The sequence below is a fragment of the Haplochromis burtoni genome, unplaced genomic scaffold (genome assembly GCF_018398535.1).
Source record: "Haplochromis burtoni strain Fernald_Lab_line unplaced genomic scaffold, NCSU_Asbu1 Contig_164, whole genome shotgun sequence".
NCBI classification, from domain to species: domain Eukaryota; kingdom Metazoa; phylum Chordata; class Actinopteri; order Cichliformes; family Cichlidae; genus Haplochromis; species Haplochromis burtoni.
In genome coordinates, this window is record NW_024582525.1 from 2,782 (window position 1) to 24,747 (window position 21,966).

General features: G+C 39.9%; 3 protein-coding genes across 3 annotated transcripts; 2 read left to right on the forward strand and 1 right to left on the reverse strand.

Moving 5' to 3' along the window:
• Positions 1–2,612: 2,612 nt before the first annotated feature.
• fam107b (family with sequence similarity 107 member B) lies at positions 2,613–8,071 on the forward strand. Its single transcript, XM_005933108.3, has 4 exons — positions 2,613–2,851; positions 3,849–4,020; positions 6,713–6,869; positions 7,035–8,071. The coding sequence occupies exons 1-4, from the start codon at positions 2,809–2,811 to the stop codon at positions 7,152–7,154; spliced, it is 492 nt and encodes a 163-aa protein (XP_005933170.1). The 5' UTR covers positions 2,613–2,808; the 3' UTR covers positions 7,155–8,071.
• Positions 8,072–9,311: 1,240 nt separating this feature from the next.
• Positions 9,312–13,707, forward strand: LOC102311909 (glycine cleavage system H protein, mitochondrial). Its single transcript, XM_005933107.3, has 5 exons — positions 9,312–9,506; positions 9,651–9,730; positions 11,023–11,086; positions 11,240–11,371; positions 13,148–13,707. Exons 1-5 carry the CDS (start codon positions 9,356–9,358, stop codon positions 13,243–13,245), a joined length of 525 nt encoding a protein of 174 aa, XP_005933169.1. The 5' UTR covers positions 9,312–9,355; the 3' UTR covers positions 13,246–13,707.
• Positions 13,708–13,768: 61 nt separating this feature from the next.
• si:ch1073-390k14.1 (deoxyribodipyrimidine photo-lyase) lies at positions 13,769–20,396 on the reverse strand. The gene is made up of 9 exons (XM_005933099.3): positions 20,151–20,396; positions 18,071–18,638; positions 17,627–17,938; positions 17,348–17,520; positions 17,165–17,249; positions 16,854–17,086; positions 16,521–16,715; positions 16,181–16,406; positions 13,769–16,057 (listed from the first exon to the last, which is right to left on the reverse strand). The coding sequence occupies exons 1-9, from the start codon at positions 20,394–20,396 to the stop codon at positions 15,513–15,515; spliced, it is 2,583 nt and encodes an 860-aa protein (XP_005933161.1). The 3' UTR covers positions 13,769–15,512.
• Between the last annotated feature and the right edge of the window lie 1,570 nt (positions 20,397–21,966).

Genomic DNA, 21,966 nt, shown 5'->3' on the forward strand with positions numbered 1-21,966 from the left:
ATGTGCGTAAGGTAAAGACTAAGGGTGAATATGCAGGCTCTAAATTAACTGAAAGAAGCTATTTCTGAACCCAACTCAAGAGTCTGATGGCTTTTGTTGTAAGTAACACATTTTTACATGATGCAGTTTTTTCCCATTGTTTTCCCAAAGCTAACAATTTAAGCCACATTAACATTGTTTTTAAGGCTTTAATTCAGTGCTAAAATTATTTTAATGTTCTAGCGTCTTCACAAGTCCTGCATCACAGTGCTGTGTCACTAAATTGTGGGTGGTGGCTGATCGCCATGGCAACTTAGAGGCTGTTGAGAAATGAGTCCATATAATGAATGCAAGTCTGTGTGCGTGTTAGCTCATATAGCAAAGCTGGCCATGATGATGCAATTCCTTGGCACAATGCTGGCACTCTAGTCGTTCTATCAGCTCTAATGCAGCCTGCCACTGTGGACTACACTTTCTCACACAGTGCAAACACATTGAACTGCTTCCTCTTTTTTAAAAAAAATAAAAATAAAACGACAACAAAAGCAAAACAAGTATCGCTTTTATACAGTGAGAAGAACGAACTTGTGTCAGCAAGATGTGAGTAAGTGTGTGTTTGTGTGTGTGTTTAAGCCTCCTCGTGGTTTTAACCTTGTGCACTACTGTTTATCTTTTTGTTGGCATTTTTCCTCACTTAATCAATCAGATATTCCCTGTTACTTAATCCAGAAGTGTGATTACCTACAACACAAGAACAGCTCATGAGGACAGCTGGGAGAAAGAAGTTTCTTTTTCCGCTTTTGCTTTTCTCCTTTCCAAGACTGTTCTGACCCAGTTTTCTGTTTCTTCTCTAGTTCTCATTGTTTTCACCAACTTTTTTTTTCTGTCTCATTTTATTGCTGGATGCTCGGATATTTTGAATCATATTAGTACTGCACGCTCTCTCCTGGACATCTTGGGGAATGGAGACTCATTATCTGCGTGTGTGTGTGTGTGTGTGTGTGTGTGTGTGTGTGTGTGTGTGTGTGTGTGTGTGTGTGTGTGGTGGTGTGTGTCTCCAAAACCAATAAACACAGAGGGATTTAATGGGATTCTTGAAAAAGCAGAAAGTGCTTTTTTTTTTTTTTTAAAAACTGTGTGTTGTTGTTGTTGTTATTGTTGTTATTATTATTGTTGTTGTTATTATTGTTATTATCGTTATCTTGAGATGTGGTGGAGTTGGAGGTGCACATATTAACACGTGCAATCTACTACATACATTTTAGTGGCTGTTAGTGACAATGTTATTTCATTCTTAACCCCACCGATGGGCAAAGCAGCTGCAGTCAGAGGGATCTTAAGGGACAACATGTTAACTTGTCTGTACCCATCTTAGATTTTAGGTGTGCAACTGTAACATGTAGCTTTTTTTAAAAAAAAAAGAAGCCAGAAGGAGCAAATAAACATGCAGAACCACCGGTGATCAAGCTGACTTTAAGCAGTCCTCGAACTTGAGGTTGTAGGTCCCTTTTGAACTCCTTATGTTACTTCCCCTCTCCCCGGGGGCAGAGAGGAAGCAGGAGCAGATGTGTTAAACGGACACTGTGACAACACTGCCAGTCTGTAAGTTCCTGTACCCGTCCACCTCAGCATTAACAGAAGCCACCCTTTGATGTGCCCATCATGTGCGGGTTCACGCAGCTCCTGATTACAGCATCACGCAGTTCTTCCCCTTCTCACATTTACAATCACTATCACTATTTCCTGTTCCAAAAACAAATGCACTTTGACTGCCAGGTTCCTCACAATATTAGAGTCAGTGATGTCTGTGAAAGTAGTGGTAAACTAAACTAGTGACCAGTGTTATTTATGTTGCTTTTCTAAATTAGTTATATGCATAGGTTTGTGATGGCTACATGGGTTGGTAAACACAGGGTTACTCATCTGAGATTAGAAGGAATTGTTTACAACCATGACAACCAGGCAGGAAAACTGTACTATTACCAGCATATCGTATAATATTCTTCAAGGATGTTTCTGTATCATTTCTCTCTCTCTTTGTTCTGCACCCAGTGCAGCCACACACTAGGTGTTTATCCCAGGCTTCTTTGTTATGTAACTGACATCATTTAGCTCCTGGGGATGCAAAAATATCGACCTCTAGTGGTGACTGTAACTCATTGCGTCAATGCTTTTGAATGCATGTTTTGATTTGTGAGGACACACTCCCACTGCCATTGTGTCTGGCACATGCAGTGTGATGCGTCTTTGGAACAAGTAACTGTGATTGGCTGTAAGATCAAAAGCAGCATTCTTTAGTCCTTATCAGTTGAAGAAACACCTGATTATGAGTTTGAGCCATTCGTCAGACCGGGAAACCATGACTTTATTGGATGGTATATTCAGACAATCATTTAGTAGTCGAGTAATTAATAACTTTACAGTTTTAAAGCTAACAGAGGTCGTAAATACATATTGTATTAATAAAGGTAAAAAGTAAAGATAAAGGTAGCATGAAATTTGATAAGTGAAACATTGTGCATAGTCATAAACTGCCAGAGATGTGTATTAAAAGTGAATGGAACAATGAAGGTAAGGGAGGGGGCAGAGAGAGAGGGAGAGTGAGAGAGAGGGCGAGCGAGCGAGGGAAGGAGGGTTTGTGTGAGCTTAGCTGTAAAACAGACTTTGAACTCCAACCAGCTCAGTAGCAGACAGCTGTGCAGAACAAAGCACGACTCCAGCACGAGGCTTTACGAGATACCAATTAAAAAAGAGAGCCAGAGAGGGAAAGAGGACAGCGTGTTTTAATAGCTTTTCTTGGAGAATACATCCCAAATCAAAATAACAGAGATGGCTACAATGTTCAGATACCCCGTCTTTCCTCATCTGCAGGGTGAGTTTATCATTTCATTTTCAATTTATGTCATTCTTTTGCTTTAATTCAAACAGTAGCTCAACAGTGAAGTAGTGAGTCCTTTTTATTTTAGCTTGGAGAGTCGGTGTTTTAAAGAAACACAAGTATCACTCAGTGCATTTGTTGTATGTTTGTCATGCGGTTGGATCCTGGGATTTTTATGCGCATCGTTCCGAAGTTCCTGATTAGTCATTCTTTGAAGTGGAGCACGTGAGCCGTGAGTTCAGATAGGTAGATCGATAACAGTAACTGCTATAAAAGGTATGGTGTTACATGCATACATTGCAACTTGTGAGAGATATTGATCAAACTTGGAGTAAATCACAGCTTTAACTAGAGCACTGCTAAATGAAGAAATAAGTAAAAATATACACCGTGCTGACCCTGAGTACCCCCTGCTATTTCTGTAGTTTATATTGGTTCATAATGAGGGTTTTTGACATGCTGGTTGTGTGTATGAAAATAGGTGAACACTCCATTCGCAACTGTTGCTAGAAATTTCTACTTTATGGTTTCTGCTCCTTCTGTAAAGTTGACCAAAGCAAACATCTGTTCACATCTGGAGGAGTTCACAGATGTGACTTGGTTTTATTTCAAGCCCACAGACAGCTGTAGGCTGATTCTCTGGGCTAATTCTGTGCTTTAGTAGTTTCTGGAATATTTACATGACACTGTGTCAGAAAGATATTAGGCTTTTAAGGGCTGTACCCATTACTGTCCCTTCATTAATATGCATATGTTTCTTATATCATCCATCAAGGGGATGAAATGTTCCTCTTCACTCAGTGTGGAACACTTACGTAATTCCAGTGCTGAGTCCCTTCATCACTATAGAGACCAGTGAAAAACCCTGAGCTCATGCCAGAGTATCTGGCAGATGCTCATATCCTGATTTGCAAGAAGTATGAGATTTCTCATACTGTGTTTAAATCAGTCTCTTTTTTTTTCTCTTTTTTTTCCCCCCCTGTTGATTTAGATCCCTGTGATCCTGGTTTGTCGCTGTCAGCAGGGAGGAGTGTCATGGCGGAACCGGACTATATGGACGAAGACTGTGATGAGCTCATCAAGCCCAAGAAACTGATCAACCCAGTGAAAAGCTCCCGTAATCACCAGGACTTGCACAGAGAGTTGCTCATGAACCAGAAGAGGTCAGCAGATAGAAAAATACCTTGAATCTCACTCCTAGCTGTCACTTGGTGACCACATGTGGTAAATCCAAAACATTTTTTCAGAGAGATTATTTACCTGCCTTTTGTTGATACCAACAGCAAGATTATATTTTATAACGGCAGTTAAGTGTTAAACAAAGATAGCTGCACCCCTATGCCTTTAATAGTCATAGCCATAAAGCAATATTTAAGATTTCCTTATGTTTAATACTGCTAGTATCAAGATAGATAATACTTTATAGTTAGAGGCCACTGAAGTCCAATAGTTTCTAGAACGACAATAAAACATCCCCGTTTGTTTCTGGGTGTAACACAAACTTGTGATAAGAAGGAACGGTTTCACATTCAGGATAATTTAGTTTTATCTTCACTAATGGAGGATGAGTGAATCCAGTAACCTTGCCACTTTCTGCTAATTCCTTTTTGTATCCATGTCAACGACAATGATGCTACCGTATGCTACTGCTGTCAGTGTGGTTGACTTCACTGGTCCATCTAGTTCCCAGCAGCAGTGTAATGTGAGGCTTGGGATATAAAACATTTCATAGAAGCTATTATATATAAAACCTTTGGCAAATATTGGTTATGTAAAAGTCAGAGATGTATGCCATGGAGGAAAATCCAGTCGTGGCTACTGATATTACATGAAACAAAGGATTTTATGGGTCTGTAAGTCTCTGAGCATCAATCAGTGTATGCATACGTTTATATCTTAGCATGTTTAAATGCACATATATACTGGGGCCCATGATTGCCCTTTCAAACTCGATGTTTGTATTTTATCACACCATACAGTGCCAGCAGCTTTGTGCCTGAACTATAAATAGCTCTGTAAACACGCATGCTGGTGACAGCTGTTACATCACAGCAGCAGTTCTCCGGTCTGTCTTAAACCAGAGTGTAATGATTAAAGCAGGGCATTTAAGAATCAGGAGGAAACGGGCCAAAGAGAAATGAAATTCTAAAAAAAATAAAAATTTTCGGCTCAAACTGCTGCAAAATATTGCTTCTAATAGTCTAGACAGAGGATTTTGACAAGCATCAACCAGCTTTAAGGGGGAATAAACTTTAATGATTGTGCTTTTATCGTGTGCTGAGGTATAGAAAGCTGGCCTGCAAAGTGGATTAGTCACAGTGATGAAAGTGGGATGGTTGGATGAATGCATGGATGGATGCTTGTAACGGAGAGGAAAAAAATATGTTATGTAACAGAGATTACAAAACTGTCTCTAGCTGAGGGCCTTTCTCTGCCTTGGCTACCTTAACTGTAATGGCACCTTCCTACACAAACAAAGGAATTTGAGAAATTCAGCCACCATGACTGGCCAGGCATTCGATCAGATGGAGGTAGTGATGTGTGGGATTTTGAACACACATTCCTCTCAGTCTGCCTGAGGGCATGCATTTGGTGGTGGGGTGTGTGCATAGGTCAGTTATTATGTAAACACTGCCCACGGTGAGAGAAGAATGAAGTCAGCATCTTTGTACTGTAGCCTGTCTTACTGCTGTCGCCGACCTTGGCGTCCACCCCTTCTGCGTGAGGGTACTTAAAATCAGCCCACCCAGTCACATCTTGGGCCTTCTGCCCTGCTTCAGCTCACTAAGAGCTTTCTAAGACCCTTACTGACGCAAAACAGGGCATTTAACTGAAGCAGTGACTCTTGATAAAACAGACCCTTTGTTGTAAATTAACTCCCACTGCTTTTTGGAACACCGTGAGCTCAGTTATGTAATCGTCTTGATTTAATAATGCATGTAATTAAGGCAGTGCTGTTGCTAAAATGTATCCAGGTAAGGGACGCTGTGTTTTCTTTGAAGACCATCTGTGGCCTGTGTAGATTCAGGCTGTCATAGTGAAAGAAAAATCAGTTGGAGTGTTGGGTAATCTGCATTAAAGGTTTTAAAAAATTAAATCAGTAAAGGGCATGGAGATTGGATTTTTGACCAGGCACAGTATTTTTTTTCCCTTCTACTGTGCCACTTTATTTGCCCTTAATCCTTTGATCTTTATTAGTTTTTGTCTGTTTATAGATGACTTCAATCCATCTGTTCTTAAATATCCCCACATCCCAAACTTGCTGTTACCCCCTCAACCCCAAACAACATGTTTTTGTTTTTGTTTTTGTTTTGTGTGTGTGCATTTTTTTTTTCTTGTCATGATTTTGGAAGAGTTTAGCAGATTACATAATATTTTGCATCTTTGCTCCTCAGGCTTTCACTTTACTGAGATGTCTTCACCGAGTTGTGTAACAGTCCCACTGGTTTTGCAGTGACTTGAGACATTTTCCGTGTGTGCCGTATGCTTCCCTGCAATCATTCTTGATACTAAAAGACCAAAAAAAAGGCAACTGGGAAAGAAATAAACAGCCAAGTTCTCACCCATGGTTTCAGCCCACTCTTTCAAAGTCATTTCCTGTGCTGGCAAAAATCATCTTATGCAATTCTTTTGGATGCAGAGCAATCTGCGATTTGCTGGGAATCAGAACTTTCCTGTAACATGATTGCCGTGTTTAATCCGAAAGTCTAATACTAATCTGCATGTCAAAACAGAATAAGGTCATATATTACGCACAAATTTGCATGCCAGTCTCCTTCTGAATGAGGCTTTGCAGTGACATCAGCATGTGTTGATTGAAGCTGACATGCTGTTTCATTGATGGATTCTGCACAGGGGTCTGGCTCCTCAGAACAAACCTGAGCTCCAGAAGGTTCTGGAAAAGAGAAAGAGGGACCAAGTTCTCAAGCAACAGAAGGAGGAGCAAGAAGCCCACAAGAAGAGGAGTGACTTGGAGATAGAGCTCATGAAAAGACAACAGAAACTAGAGCAGGTAAATGATTGATAGACATTGTGTCATTTACACGCTCATAAATCCCAACGTGTACAATGGCTTTTTCAAAACTTTATCTGAGTTGCTAAGCTGTCTGTATGTGTTTTGGAAAAACTTGAGTTTCGTGTAAATGTAAATGTGAATTTAATGTCTTTATTCCTGCAGCTTGAACTGGAGCAACAGAAAATTGAGGAGGAACAGGAGAACACCCCCGAGTTTGTGAAGATGAAAAGCAACCTGCGCAGGACCAAGCAGGAGACCGACGGGGAGGAACGAACCACCTAAAAAAAACAAACAAAAAAAACATCAGGGGTGGCTGGGTCTGGCTGACTGTGCACATTTTTGTGAGCACAGAGGCAACAGGAGTGTGTGTACAAAGGAGAGAGAGTGTGTTGTGTCTGTGGTACACGGTGGTGACCATGATCTTGGACCTGGCTTTCCCAACCTAGCTGTTCCTTCGTGCAGTGAGGAGAGAGACTTTAAAGAATAAAGACCCCCCCTCGGTCTGCCTGCAATGGACCGCCAGTACCCATACCCACCCAGCAGCACACAGCACCCCCCACAGGAGGACCTAACACATGTTACATGATTTTTTTTTTTTCCACAAGGGCGAGCAAGCTTTCAAGGAGCTCTGAGGGAGATGCGACCAAACACACACACACAGACACACACAGACACACAGGAGTATTTGTCCCCTATGTTTTTCACTCCTTTCTCCACAGCAAGCTCTCATTTCTCTTTACTGTTATTGATGTTGTCATTGTTATTGTTGTTGTTTTTTGGGTTTTTTTGGTTTGTTCTCACATTCAGAATCAAAAAAAGGAAAAGCGGACACTGGATGGACTCTTGAAGCTGTGTAATGTAAAAGCCAAACAAATGTGCTTTTATTATTTATGTTTGTAGCTTTTAGCGCTGGTATAGGGGAGGACACTTTTAGTCATTCTGTTTTGTTTTGGGTTTTTTTTTTTTTTTTAAGTTTGTTTTACTGCATAGTATATGAAGCCAGAACAGGACAAAGGGAATGCGTGGTTGTGTGAAACACTCGAATTCGCTTTATTTTTTTAAATTGTACACATGCCATTTCCTCAGCTAATGCAATTTTGAGCAATAGTAAAACTCCCAGGCATGAGAGTGACTTTTCTTTATATATTCTGTTGTTTTTGTTTTGTTTTGTATGAATAAAAGTGTTACTTAATAAATAATTTAAGTTTTGTGAGGCTGGTCAATCAGAATAAGCCCTGAGCTCTGTGTGTGTGTGTGTGTGTGTGTGTGTCTTGTGTGGGTTGGTTTTTAAACAAACGTTTGATGAAGCCAGGAAATAAACTTGAATGTGTTTACACATAATCCACCCATCATAAACAGGTCTGATATCACCACGGCTCCTGAAATAACGCCCTGATAAACATCTTGGAAGCTTATCCTTATCATCAGCAAAACCATAGATATTAGATATGTTAAATTAGTTGGGTGTGTTCCAAAAAAACAAAACAAAACAAAAAACAACCCTACTTTAGGCATAGAAATTTACATGCAGTATTATTCTGAGTCTGAAATCCTGGTGATACTCACAGAAAGAAGCAGATATTTGCCAGTATATCCCAGTATTTCTCTCTAAAACCTTCTTTTCATATTTTTTTTTTATATTTTAATTTGTTGCTACTGAATATGTGGGCTTTTGTTTTCCAAGTGAAACGTGGTGAGGAAATAGAAAGGCATGTCTTAGAACAGTCTCATATTAAAAGGTCTAGATCTTTAAGTCACTGATTTGAATGTTTATTTAACTTATACTTCAATTAATGTCTAAATCTTGAGCATTGCTAGAGTAGCAAAGTATATAAAAAGTATTGGGACATAACCTACAATCCATTATTTGAGTCACTGTAAAGTAATGGTGTATGTGTATTTTATTATATTTTTGACACTTAGATTTTTAAATCAGTATAACTTCCCTTGGCTTTGCTGACAGTAATTTCGGCGTTGTACTGGAAAGATCAACTAAAATAGCTGGAAATATAAAAAGTAGTACACCTTCCACTTTATCACCAAGGTAATGTTAGACTTTATTTTACTGAGTTATTCAGCCACATGGGGAAAAAACAACTCAGAAACCAAAATTTATTTTTCCTTTTTTAATATTAGATGATCTTTGAAGCTGAAACATGTCTTAAATGGTATAAAACTTTCAAACTGCCAAGAAATTTATTTTAAAATAATGCAGCATCGATTCTAAGTCAGTTTCCATTTCCATCTGTGGCAACTTTAAAAAAAATCAACAGGGGTAGAAGTAATTTACTTTGGGCTTGAGTTTGGCATTTCTTTATTTTTTAAGAAATTTATTGATAGTTAAATTATAATAACAGTTTTTATAATAGCAAACCGAGTGCTCAAGAGGATCAATAACGATGATCGGTGGAGGGCAGTAAAGCGCCACTGATGCCTCTCATATCAATGAAGAAGAAACATGCTCTCATCAGTGAGCGACAAACATGGCTGCCTGTTGGCTACTCCGTTCCCTCTCTTCCAACTTTTCTACAGTTTTGCCTTTACTCGCTCGTTCAGCGTCGCTTTCTCCATTGCAGCTGGCATCTAAGCCTTATTTTGGGAGAACGCTAGCCTCTTCTAGCCGGTTATCAGCAGGTATTCGACTATGCATGTCTTGTATTAGATAACATTAGCGACAGAAAGGACACGATAGCTGCAGCGTGTTTGAGTGTTTCTGTCATACTCGTCGAGGACTTCAAAATCCTCGCTAAGTTCTGAGTATGTTGTGTTATCTTGCAGCGCTTAAATTCACAGACAAACACGAATGGATTCGTGTGGAAGACGGAATCGGGACGGTCGGGATCAGCAACTTTGCACAAGTGAGTATTCCACCTTTGCGCGTGCACTTCACAGACCGGTGCCAAAATGTGATTTCCGGAATTTGCCGGGAAAAAAAGATGATTACTGGTGTTGTCTTAATAAATTATCAACTGATAGTTGATTTCAGAGTTTTATGTGTAATGTGTTTAATTGTATTGGTAAATAGACTTTATATGTTATATATGAAAAATAAAGAAATGGCCTGTTTCGCGAGTATCTTTATGGCTCTGCATTATTCTATCTACATTATAATCAATCCAGTCCTTTTTTGGCCACACAATATCCTTATAATAGTGTTATTTTTAATGCTGCTTGGCCAGATCTCTCTCTTTAAAAATTTGACATTTTTATATGTCAAGAGACTTTTTAGCTGGATAAGTAAATGCTATGTAAAAGTCACTTTGTCACAAACTGGTTTATATCATTCTTTAGAGATATGGTTGGCATACGTTTCATGTCTAGGCTGACAATGTTTTGGTAAATCACTCAAATCACTTTTTGAGACAACACTGATTAAAACTGCTATAAATGATTTGATGGCTTACAGTATGTGAAACATATTTCTCTTAAATGTTGTCAATGTGTTTTGAAATAAACAGTCCAGTCACAGTAGCAGTAGAAGCTGCACTCAGTTTTTGGCAGAGGGACTTGTATCCTTTGTTTGTTCAGGTGTTTCATTAACATTAAAAATGTCCTTTTAAAAGCTATTTTAAGTGGCCAGAAGAGACTGGGTTTATTATTGTGTAAAATACACAGTAGGTAGGTACAATAATATAGTCATAAAGATACTTGTTATTTCTTTATTTCATATGTAGATTATGTGGAGTGCAGCCTATTTTTCAATATAAGCAAATATATTAGACATAAAAACATAATCTTTTTTTTTATGTTTGCAGGTGATGACTTTTTAGCACAATGGCGCTGAAATATGTGCACATGCAAGGCAGATCCAAGATTTAAAGCTCTTTTATTATGCAAGCTAATTAAGGCAATGCTCCCTCACATGGCCCCCAAAAAACTTAAATAACATATATTTACTGACATAAATATAAAGTACAGTTTTTAAACTGGCATTTATTTAAAAGTTTAGAAAGTATATGTAGGACTGACAGTTGTCATTACATTTCTTGTGTGTGCACAACACTCAAACACCAGATAGCAGTGACTCAAATGTAAACACAGACATCCCTTTCCACAACATTTAAATGAAACGCAAATAACTGTTTTGTTTTGTTTTTTTAACATCATACTCTGGTTGTCCTGGCTAAATGTTTTCCCTAACTGCTTGCAGGAGGCATTGGGAGATGTAGTTTATTGTGGACTGCCAGAGGTGGGGACACAGCTGGCTCAGCAAGGTATGATGTTTGCTGAATAATAGTGAATATTATTAAGATGGGTATAAAGCTTGATCTCATGCATGTCATCGCTGGATTTAGAGTCACCACAATGCAGGAAAGTGGATGGCCTCTTGTCCCTCATGACGTACTTTCTGAAATTTACTCCTGCAGATGAGTTTGGAGCTCTCGAAAGTGTAAAGGCAGCCAGCGAGCTTTATTCTCCTTTAACTGGAGAAGTTGTAGAGATCAACACACTACTGGCAGACAACCCTGGTCTGGTCAATAAATCTTGCTACAAAGATGGTAAGTACACACATAAACGTCACAGTGCAGTTAGTGGAGGGTACTCTGGTGTATGTATGAGACATTTTAGATTAATGCAAGAGCTTAAATAGAATTAACCAATGACATTACTCTTTGTGGTTTGTCACAACATTGGCATTTTCTTTCGATTGGTGCATTTTTTTTCTATATAGATCACTGCTAAAACCTAATGTTTTTTTAACTGTTTTATCACACAGTATAATACGCCGCAGTAAGCTATGAGGTTTAATCACTGGACAGTAGATGGCAGTAATACAACACAACATAACAGTGAAGACAGGGTCTACATTAAGGCCATAAAGCTGGAGCTGTTCTATTGTTACATTACATTATATTTCATTAAAATGACCCTTCATTGCACATTTTCTAACTAACATCTGAATATTTGATGTCCAGAGACATTGTATGTTTCAATCTCTTTTCCCTCACTGCATTCATTCCATTTTATTTAAGTTAATTACTAACCCATCACAATTACCTTTATCGCCTTTGGTAGTAATGCACTGCAGAATGTTATAATAACCTTTCACTTATAACATTCACTCACAGTCTGAAAGCAAAACATAAGCTGTTCACTCTGGTGGACTATTTTACTCAAGCAAAAAAAGTGTGTGTGTGTGTATATATATATATATATATATATATATATATACACACACACACATTTTTGTTTTATTTATTTATTAGGGGTGCAACGATACTTGTATCGATATTGAACCGTTCGATACAGTGCTTTCGGTTCCGTACGCATATGTATCGAACAATACAACATTTTTAATTTATTTTATCAACTTTTCTTCTGACGATGCTGTCTGTGTTGAGCGCTCAGTGGATCTGCGTTCGACTACTCCGCCTAGGCTGCACTGTCGAGCGCAGATCCACTGAGAGCAGCACAAGCTAGCAAGACAGAAGCTAAACTCGTTGCAACATGGCAAATTGAACCTCCCCCACCCTCATTCAGATCTGGCCTTTGGAACTATTTTGGTCTTCGTATGAAGTATGACCCTGAAGGTAAGCGTGTCATGGACAAAAGTGAAACAGTATGTCGGATGTGCCACGCAATGCTCAAGCTGTGGGAACTAGTGCGTTAGCGCAGTTTGCTCGTTAACGTGTTGCCGTCCAGCCCCACGCACGGGGCGATCCGCAGTAGCTCGTTAACGGAGATTTGCCTTATTGTGGGGTTAACGTCATTTCAGATTAATGCTGACAGCACTAGTGGGAACACAATGAATATGACTGCACATTTATGCCGACATCACCATAGTGCAAAGACAAGTGGAAGCAGACAAAAACAACAAGCACACATGCTACAAACTTTATCCGAGTCATTTAGACAGCCGTTAGCACGTGATTCTCCTTATGGGGACCTGATATGTTTAATATGCTACTGAGAGTATACCCCAGAAGAAGCATATAGTATAGCTTTTATTTTGGAAAGAGCCATTTCTCTGTAATAAACTCTCTTTTCCAAAGAATTTTGTGTATCGTTGCATCCCTATTATTTTATTTATTTATATATATATATATGAATAAATAAAAAAAACACAGTGTCAGTGACATTTACAAACATTTTCTCTTATAAGGTTTTTAGCTTATATCTTTAAACAATGCAAAGAACAAAATATACTCATATTTTGTGTAGTTATTTTGTTTTTGTTTTTTTCATGTGAAGCATTTAATGCTACAAGTACTGAAACCAGTGTGCATCTTTGAATCAGAGCTTAGCTTAACTTGATTTTTACACATCTATTATAGGTTGGCTCATGAAGATGAGCATTTCCAAACCTGCCGAGCTTGACAGTCTAATGGATGAAGCTGCATATGAGAGATACATCCATTCTATTGAGGACTGACATAACACCTTACTGTATGTGCTGTGCACCTTCCCTTTTTCTCACAACACTGGCAGAGAGAGGTGCACAATATGTGCCTGTCCGTTAAAACGCAATACATAGCATTCTCCAGTGGAGCTCTGTAGCTCCAGGCTACTGATCTGTCAGTGCTGTAGAGCTGTGAACTTTAGAATTTCTTTACAGACTTAATTTAGGGGACCTTCCAGCCTGCATTGACCTAATAGCCATTGTTGATTTCTTAAAGCATCAAACCACCAAAAGGTGGAAGAGACTGAGACTAGAATAAAATAGTTGCAAATCATTTCAGTGAAGGACTTGAAACTCTGTCTTGGGACACTGTTTGACTTAAGACTTTTGTCTTTATGGTATTAATTATTTTGATCTTCACTGCATGTATAAGGGTTAAACTGTGGACAGAGGACCTGTGTAATAAAAAATAAATAAACATTTCCTTAAAAAGTCTCTTCTTTGTCATTTATTTCTGAAATTTTTATATTTTATATACGGCTTAAAGAAAAACTAAATCGTACTAATATAAATATATGTATATACACCGCATTCCAAATTATTATGCAAATTGTGTTTTCAAGTGTCATAAAGATTAGTTGTTTTTCAATTAAACCCATGGATGGAATTGTGTCTCGGGACTCTTTGTATCATTGAAATCAATCTTGGACACCTATGATCATTAGTTTGCCAGGTGAGCCCAATTAAAGGAAAACTACTAAAGAAGGATGTTCCACATTATTAAGCAGACCACCATTTTCAAGCAACATAGGAAGGAAAAAGCGTGAAATAGTTGAATGCCTTGGACACGTAATGAAAACCTTAGATATTTCACAAAAATGTAAGCGTGATCACCATAATGTTAAGAGATTTGTGGCTGAGTCAGAGCACACATGGGTTAGTGCAGATAAAGGCACAATGAGGAAGGTTTCTGCCAGACAAATACATCAGATTAAGAGAGCAGCTGCTAAAAGGCCATTACAAAGCAGCAAACACATATTTGAAGCTGCTGGTGCCTCTGGAGCCCTGCGAACATCAAGGTGTAGGATCCTCCAGAGACTTGCAGTTGTGCATAAACCTATTCAGCCACCCCTAACCAATGCTCACAAGCAGAAACGGCTGCAGTGGGCCCAGAACTACATGAAGACTAATTTTCAAACAGTCTTGTTCACTGATGAGTGCAGTGCAACCCTGGATGGTCCAGATGGATGCAGTGGTGGATGGTTGGTGGACGGCCACCATGTCCCAACAAGGCTGCGTCGTCAGCAAGGAGGTGGTGGAGTCATGTTTTAAGCCGGAATCACAGGGAGAGAGCCGGCTGTCCCCTTTAGGGTCCCTGAAGGTGTGAAAATGACTTCTGCAAAGTATGTGGAGTTTCTGACTGACCACTTTCTTCCATGGTAGAAAGAGAAGAACAAAACCATCTTCATGCAAGACAATGCACCATCTCATGCTACAAGGAATACTTCTGCATCATTGGCTGCTATTGGCATAAAAGGAGAGGAACTCGTGGTGTGGTCCCCATTCTTCCCTGACTTCAATCCTATTGAGAACCTTTGGAGCATCCTCAAACAAAAAATATGAGGGTGGGAGGCAGTTCACCTCCAAACAGCAGCTCTGGGAGGCTATTCTGACATCCTGCAAACCATTCAAGTAGAAACTGTTCCATGGATGCAAGAATTGTAAAACTGCTATCAAATAAGGGGTCCTATGTTAATATGTAACTTGACCTGTTAAGATGTTTTTGATTGAAATCGCTTTTGATGTTAGTGAAATTGATCTACTAATACTGCAAATTCAACAAATAACCATTTTCAATTCTTTACAATCTATAAAATCTTTTGAAAGTCTGTGTGCGTAATAATTTGGAACAGTGCATTTTAAGTTTTTTTATTTTTGAAAAACATACTGTTTTCATTGGGAGTTTTGTTCAGTAACATTTGAATTATACTCCATTGGTCGATGACTCGAAAATTATGCCGACTGTCATTTGAATCGACTATGTAGGAAAAACAGAAAATTATCATTTGCATAATAATTTGGAACGCAGTGTATGCTGCCATTATTAAACACAGTACCTGAGGTCAAACTGAATATAAACTTTTGAGAGCATTTTCCAGCCCCCTTGCAATCTACTTTGTTTCCACAAATATTTTCCACATCCACATTGGCAGAATATGTCTTGGCATCATTTTTACACTCAATAAATTTGTAATATGTTTACATTCTGTGGCAAATGACTAAAAAGTTTGTAGTCTTGGTCACTTTAGAGAAGTGACTGCCCCACCGGGTACTATAGAGAACCTGTCCTTGCCTGTGGGAGTTCGTCTGGCCCTGCCTCGAGGTGAAGGAGACGGTGAGAGCCCCTCCATTCTCCGATAATCGCTGTTAAGCCTCTCCTTTCTTTGGACTGCCTCATGCATTACACTGGCAGTGAAGTCTCTCTTATTAAGGAAAGCAATGGTCTCGTCCCTCTTTCGGCTCATGTATCCTTTTAAAACTGCGTTGTAGGGGTTTGATGTGGCATCAGCATCCGGATCTTCATGCTGGTGTTTGAATTCCATGCGAGTGATGACAGGCAACAGGAACTGCTTTCCTTGTGTCACCACAGCACCATCCTTGTGTGATAAACCCAAAGCCTCAGAGACCAGGCGTGGGGGCAAAGGCACCAAATCGCAGCCTGAGCGTTTGTCCACATACTGTTCAAACTCCCTGCGCACCAAAGCTACATCCTGCAGAGACTGATTCCTTCGCTCCTCGAGATCTGTAATTATTCGCTCGGGATACGACTGGCCAAACACCACACCTAAACCGTGAGGACAGCATCGATGTAATAAATTGATATATTAACTGTTAAAACTAAACTATGCAAAGCATGATTCCATACATTTATCTTATTTAAAAAGTGAATTACAATAAAATGTCTCACCTGCACGCCGCAGCATGGATGCAGGACATTTCCAGGGTTTGTGAATAAGCTCGTCAGGCAACTCTGCAAGTTCAGGACACCATTTTCTAACATAGGTACCGTAGGGGTCACAGGTCATTGCTGCGTCAACAGGGTGCATGACAAAGTTCCAGTGATCCAGGCCACACATGCCCCCATTCTGCCACATCATTGCATCTATGGCAACATCTGCATCCACCAGGGTGTCCTAAAAATGGGTTGGATACAGTCAGGAAGTTAAGTAGTACTTGTGAATATTTGTCAGGCATTTGGTGCAATATCTTTGTGAGTGCATTAGTCCCAGTGTGCACACGCATCTCACCTGGAACCAGCGATAGCCTTCTTGCCAAGGCAGATGAAGATATGCTATGAGAAAAGATGCCACTACATGTCTCATGTAGTTGTTCATCCAGCCTGTCTGCCACAGCTGCCTCATGGCTGCATCGACCAGAGGGTAGCCTGTTCGTCCTCGCTGCCATGCCTTGAGGTGGCCCCGATCACTGCTCCACCGCAAAGCCTGCCAGTGGATGCAAAATTATCCGTAATGTGGTTTAGGCCTTTATTACAAATTAATAAATTGACGTGGCAACAAAAAAATGTTTACAATTTTATGGTATGGTTAATATTCACTTTGTAGTCTATAACTAATTTCCACCTTGTATGGAGGTCTGATGGATTCCCATGGGAGGTCAGGAAACAGCGTGAGCTGCCAGTAAGCCAAATCTCTCCACGCCAATTTGCGTTGGAACTTTAGGGGACGACAACGTGCTCCTTTGGCATCCCACATTAACCAGCGTGGACTGAGCTGACCAAAATGAAGATAGGGCGACAAGCAGCTGGTGTTCGGAGCATCTGCCCTGCCTGACTCTTTTTCATATCTATACACACCTAGAAATAGAAATAAATATATGGTGTTGTTCATTGCCAAGTCTGTTAAGATAACCAACTGAACAATAGGTGTCTCACCATCATGAAGAAAGGCCTCTAGACGGGCTTGCGCTCCTCCTTCACTAAAATCCCAGGTCTTTCTAATATTCACTGCCCAGTCAACCTGAATGCCGAAGAGAAAACAAAGAAAACATTGACAGATGCGTGATTTAAATTATTTTTTAAGTTGTTTTGTTTTGCCTTAGAGCTTTGGTTTCTAACCGTTGTGCCATCCTTCCTGCGGGGCATGCGTGCCAAGCCTAGTTCATCCAAACAGAGCCCCTTTGGCCAGTGGGCAGGTGTAGGGAGAGATACCGGGGGGTCCAGGGGAACTCCTACTGCGGTCCCTGGGTTCTGTCTACAGCAGCTCATGAAGTGAGAGACTGAACCTATTCCTACATCATAGAAAAACAATAAAAGTTCATCAGAATAGCCATATTATAATTTAGGTATACATTATCAGCAAACCCAGTATGCACATAGAAATATGCTTTGACTAACCTCGAAGGCCAACACCGTCCGTGGTGACAGAATAAGGGTCTCTGAGACAATAAGAGTGGAACATCCTGCATTCAACACCTTGTTTCTGCAGAGCTGATACTACCAGATCATCTCTCTCCTTCAGCCAGGGCTCATACAAGGCATTAGCCAGCACTGTTCTTGCCCCAGTCTCTTTAATCAGCTCCTTAAGTGCCTTCAGAGAAGATTCAGTACTTGTCATCTCCCCATTTGCCTTGAGGACGACAAGACGGCTGCCGATGTGCTTCAAAGATGAACAAAAACACAACAATGCCTGATGCAACCAATATTTACCTATTTAAAAAAGGGAAGATACATTCAGACAATTAGAATACAGAGCCTTACAAACAAGGATTTTGTCAAGAACTATTATGAAGACATGAGACAAAGTATTGCTATAACCACTGATTCCTTGATCAAACTTACAAGCTCCTCCCATAGCCACTGTAATGCCCGTTCCCTCCTCTTCTTTGGGGCTCCAGATGAAGACAGGTATGACAGGTGCACCCACTTCTAGTGACGCCACGAGAGCAGGATTGTCACACAGCCGCAAATCCTTCCTGAACCACAGTAACACTGGTGGTGGTGCTGATGGAGAGCGGGGTAAACCTACAAGGTGCTGGCCAGTACATTTTCGCCTCTGCCGCCTATTCTTAGAGCGTTTTGGTTTCTGTGATTGATCCACATCTCCCTCCTGTTCTGAGACACACACAGTCTGACCTGTCCCGAGTGTCTGCTTATTAGGATACGTACTTATTTGAAACTCCATCTCTCTGGCTGTCTGCGGTGGACTCTCTGTGTTCCAGGATCCAGTTTGATTGGTGCAGTTGCTTCCTTCAGGCTTTAATATAGAATTCAGCTGAACAGATCCTCTCTGATTTTGAGCATCTCCAGACTGCAATGGTTGGGATTCTTGGCTGGGAGACTGCAGAGGGTGACCTTTCATATCCAGTAGAGAGAGAGCCAAAGCAAGTTCCAGCTCGTCATCTTCAGTCTAAAATTTAAGCAGGACAACCCACTGTTATTACTTTTAAAACAATTCTTTAGTAGTTTAAAAAGACGAATGTGTACACTATGCCCTAAATGACAAGACATTAGCTTTTATCAAAAACTACCACAGGTGTTTCAATTATTTAAATGTATTATCTCTTTAATTAGATGGGTGTGTACAGGCACGGCTTGGTTTACACTCATCAAGTACTTCATAAGGGACACATGCAAACCTGTCATTCTTCCTTGCAGACACCTTATTGTAACCCAAATTCTCCCCATCACCGGTTCCGTCTTGTCACTCAGGCTTCATTCAAGCCCCCATCTTCATCTCCAACACCGCCCTCTAGATTCCAGGGGGTCCTGCCCTAATCCCTATCAGCACTGGGATTAAATCCTGCGCTGATGGGCAGCATCACATGCATCTCTCAGGTCCTGTGTCAGGTCTTGTTTTTGATTTTTTTTTCTCCTATTTCTTCTGGACATGACTTTCAGATACTGTTCATCTGCTTTAGATAGTTCTTTAGACCTGCCACTTCTTTTGTCCTCCACTTGTCCACTTTCCTCAAATTGTTTAGGGAAAGTGGAAAATGCCAAGGAAATCACAATTTCCATTTTCTAAATTACTTTTAGACATTTTTAGAAAAAATCCCTACAAATCCCTACAAATACAAAGAAAACTGAAATGGGAAAAAATTGGGAGACATCATCTCGATGTAGGGAAGCATAGAGCTGCCACCCAGGCAAAATAAAAATAGAGATATATCACATTATAACGTGAAAACTTTATTGTTCTTACAATATACTTTTCATGTTTGTTCAATATACTATCACGTCATTACAATATACTTAATATCACGTTATAACAAAAAACTTTTTATATTCTACGAACGTAATAATTATGTATATTGTAATGACGTGATATTATGTTGTTCAAACGTGAAAAGTATATTGTACTAAAATGATAGTATATTGTGAGAACAATAAAGTTTTCATGTTATGATGTGATATAGCTCTATTTTTCTTTTGCCTCGGTGGCAGCTCAACGCTTCCGTAGTTCTCGGGAAAATATCACCAATTAACGCCGATCCCGGTGCTCCGCATTCACAAAAGGGGGAAACTTTAGCCTTGGCAGTGGTTTGCAGTTTCGGTGAAGAGCTGCTCCTGTACCGCCATTAGGAAATCATTAATACTTATGTATGTTTTCTTTCATTTATTTACGTATTTATTTATTTTAGGTTAAGCTAGGCTAGTAGGTAAAATGAAAAAGTGACAAAAACTTGTAAGTTGGTCCGTTTGTGCTAAGATTATCACAACTAGCTACCTAAAGTTACGTGTATCATCAAATGCTTGAGTTAATCTCTAAAAACGCCAGTCGTTTAATTAAGTCCTGTTACTTCCTTATTGTGTTTTGTTCGTGTCATTTTTTGTATGTATTTTATTTTTGCTGACTTAAGCCTAGGTGTTACAAGTCCTCCAACCTGAATGTACTTCTATTGCTGAAACATTTACTAACCTTGGTGAAATATTCCTGGTAGATGGAGGTGAGACTGGTGTGCAGGAGTCTGTCACCCGTGGACAGAGGCTCGATGAGGGACAGAAACTGTGAGCGGGTCTCTACTTGCCCCAGGATGGACACACACATGGCGAAGAAACCCTCGGGATCCTCTCGACCCTCCAGTACTTCCCCTAACCACCATTTCACTGTGGCTTGGGCATCAGCTCCTGAAGGAGGCATCTTCGAGTAAAAGGTGACTGACATTTTAGTTTGTTAAAAAGATTAAAGCCTAAGCTCTATATTCACGATCATCTCAACCTCCTGAACTGCCGGTTACCAAACAACAGCTGATTTTCAGTTACACAAGCCATGTGTCAAATGTTTTGTAACCTGGGGTAAATTGTAATGAGTAAAAAGCACCAGTAGGGGGTGTACAAATCTAATATAAATGAGCTATGCAGGAGGCTAGTAAAGCCCATGGGTGTTAGGCTGGGTTTTTTTTCTTTTCACAGCGTGTGAGTAACAGATGGGATTCCTTGTTTACATTTCATTAACTTGGCATTATGGCAGAGCAATATAGACCTAATAAATGCTATATGAATGCCTGTTTTTGACATAGATTTGAGTCGATCTCTGTGTTTCATCTTCCTGTCCACAGCACAATCATTTCTCTGCCAAATCTATACCTGTCAACGAAAATGTTTCATTCCCAGGGTCGCCACAAGCAAAATCCAATCAAATAGAGATCCTTGGTTCAATTTGAAGTGATGTTAAAATGCTGGAGGGGGGGGGGCATCTTCCTTTGGATAATCACTCTATAATTTTTACATAGCCTTCATCTTGACAGGAATGTGGCCTTTTTCAAGTGCAGCCTGTGATGTGACTGAAAAACAAAGCCAGGAGACAGGAGACGGTGTACCCAGCAGTGATTTTTTTTTTTTTTAATCACAGTCTGTATTCAGACTGTTGAAGGGTTGCTAAGTAATTGATTTTTTTTAATGAGACCATGAATAAGCTTTTGAAAGTACGCAGCAGGGGACAATGATTTGTGACACTTGTGGAGCAAACTTTAAAATGCTTTGTATAGTTGATAAGCTCCACTTGTGATACTATTACAGGAATTACTCAGAAGTCTTATTTTACTTATATTAAAAAAAATTCTCAAGTGTTCGTCTAAAATGCGACTCAAGGCTTCGCAAACAAGGACATACGATCTGAGTTATTCAAAACTATTATGTGAAAAGTAGTGGGAGTGTAAGAAGGGAATATGGTGTTGAGTGCTGTGGTATGTGAATAGAGCAAGACCGAAAGAGAGGGAGCGGGAGAAAGAGATTGAGAGAGAGAGAGAATCAATAGTGTTTAGACAGAGAAGTGGAGTCTAAGTGTGTGATCAATAGAGAGCAGAGAGGAGAGATTAGCTGCTTTTCTCTTTCAAACTAACACTGACAAATTGGTGAATTGGTGTATCGGCCCTTGGGCTAAACGGATTGACCTGCTGTTTCCATGTTCTACCGTGTACTGTCAATAAAGATCTGTGTTCATTGTGGCTCTCAATGAAGAGAGTGAATGAAGCACCAAAAGAGAGAAAAAGGGGAAAAGGAAGGAAGGGAAATAGAGAAGCAAAAGCAAAAGTGCAGTCCAGGTGCCCACGTAGAGCTGATACTCGCGAAATGTCCACACCTCCGTCTCATTAACACACGCGTGTACTCATATGTGCATCCTCGTGCACATTGTTATAAAACCATAATAACGTCTCCAGGAAAATTAATGGAAAGACAGATTAAAAACTAAGTGAGGAGAAACGGGCCACTAGTGTAGCTATTTGCAACTCATA